This window comes from Kryptolebias marmoratus, linkage group LG23, assembly GCF_001649575.2.
Source record: "Kryptolebias marmoratus isolate JLee-2015 linkage group LG23, ASM164957v2, whole genome shotgun sequence".
Classification (NCBI taxonomy): Eukaryota; Metazoa; Chordata; class Actinopteri; order Cyprinodontiformes; family Rivulidae; genus Kryptolebias; species Kryptolebias marmoratus.
This window is the reverse complement of record NC_051452.1, coordinates 1,240,497-1,242,344: the sequence shown is the minus strand read 5'-3', so window position 1 is coordinate 1,242,344 and position 1,848 is coordinate 1,240,497. Positions and strand designations below refer to the sequence as shown.

The 1,848-nt window shown below is 54.1% G+C and overlaps 1 protein-coding gene across 2 annotated transcripts in view; it reads left to right on the top strand.

The window, feature by feature from the left end:
- The first annotated feature begins 42 nt into the window (after window positions 1-42).
- Window positions 43-1,848, top strand: part of LOC108251186 (gamma-aminobutyric acid receptor subunit gamma-3-like) — a 197,343-nt gene continuing 195,537 nt past the window's right edge. Inside the window, exons 1-2 of one of the 2 annotated variants that reach the window (XM_037973863.1) lie at window positions 43-367; window positions 1,079-1,233. In XM_037973863.1, coding sequence (XP_037829791.1) covers window positions 231-367; window positions 1,079-1,233 — 292 coding nt within the window. In that variant the 5' untranslated portion in view covers window positions 43-230. The remainder of the gene's footprint in view (window positions 368-1,078; window positions 1,234-1,848) is intronic. The other variant, XM_037973862.1, reaches the window with a different exon arrangement.

The window sequence follows — 1,848 nt, the reverse complement described above, 5'->3', positions numbered from 1 at the left end:
CCCCCACCCCATCCACCCCTCCACCTCACCCTGATTGATCGCCGGGTGTCTTCCCGGAGGAAGACCTCCTGCGAGGAGGAAGGAAGTGTCGGAGGAAGAGGAGGACTGGGGTGGGGGGTGAGGGGGGGAGGAAGGAAGGAAGGCAGGCGCGCGCGCGCGTGGGCGTGGGCGGACCGAGGAAGTTGGGAGCCCGTATTGATGGGCGCACACCTGCTGCGGACCGGTGCCTGATGGGAGCAGAGGCGGCGGCGGCGGCGGCGGCGCGCGCCGGGGTCTCCGTCTGTGAGCTGCGGACCGCGCGCGCAGGGAAGATGACACGGCGGCTCGCGGTCATCCTCTTCACACTGCTGCTCGCGCGAGGGGCTCGGTGAGTCGCACTTTTTTTTTTTTCCATTTCATTTATTCGCCTTTTAAGTAAACCTGAAGGAGGCGGGCTGTTTACGTTATCACCCGCCGCCGACATTTGTTTTTGTTTATTTATTTTTTATTTTTTTTTTGTCTGTTAGCAAAATATCTCACGAACCGCTGAACGGATCCGCACGAAACTTGCAGAAAGTAATCACCGGATGCACATCTGCAGCTGATTAACTTTGGGAGTCAGCCCGATCCAAGATGGCCGCCACAGCTACCCGACCTCAGAAAGCACTCAAACGGCTGTAAGTCAGCCGGTTTTGAACGCATTGAGCTGAGATTCGCTGTGGTAGTAGCTGAGCCTGATCCCTAACTCGTGCTCTGATCGCTGTCTGATAGCCTCAGATCTGAGCTCGAAACAAAGCTCAAAAACATTAGAATCAGCTCCGTCCGTCTGTTAGGGAAATATCTCACAAACAGGTGGACGGATTTTAAGGAAACTTGCTGACTGTCATCGCGGGATGCAAGCCTACAACTGATTAACTTTTGGAGCAGATCCAATTCAAGATGGCTGCTGAAGCTAATCGATTTGTTTCACACAAAAATGGTTTTAACCCGGTGAATTTTACAGATATTGAGCTCAGATTCGGCGCAGTGGTAGCTGAGAGTCATTCGCGGCTCTCACCTGACTGCCCGCCTGCTGTTAACCCGGCTCCCTCGCTTTCAGCTCGGACCTGCTGGATTACGGCGACGACGACGAGGACCTCCACGACACGGCCGTGAACCAGATGCTGGTGCCGCGCTCGCACCAGGAGGACGCCACGCGGATCCTGAACAACCTGCTGAGGGAGTACGACAAGACGCTGCGGCCGGACATCGGAGGTGAGGACGGGGGACGGGGGGACAGAGGATACGGGAGGGGTGGTAGTGGAGTGTCGTCCCTAACACACACGAAAATGGCCGCCACGGCTAATCGACCCCAGCCGAAATCGTCCCGTTTGATTGGCCGGCTCCGACCTTGTTGTTTGTTTTGTTTTAAAACATATTTAGCTAAATTAGTCGTCTACAAACAATATTCAGCAGCGGAAAGTGATCGCAGGATTGTAACCACCAGGGGGCAGCATTTCCCCAAATCGTCTCTTTTTTTTTTTGCACAATCCTTAGCCGTAATCGGATGTGGCTCCTGGAGCGGGTTCGGTACCGGAGGAGGATTTTACGGACGATTCCTGCAGAACAGATCGAAATGGTTCAAATATCTGAAAGAGGAAATAAAATATTTATGTTTTTCTTTTAGTTCAACTCCGTCATAAGACGCTGCAGCCGTCCGTTTATTTGAAATGTTACTGACTTGTGTTTAGAGTTCTGGGGGTGATGGTGTGGGTGGAGTTAGCTCCTTGGTTGGTGGCGGGCGGAGGTTGGGTGGAGAGAGAGAGAGAGAGAGAGGAGGGTGGTGGTGGGGTGGAGAGAGAGAGAGAGAGAGACGAGCGGAGGTGAGGC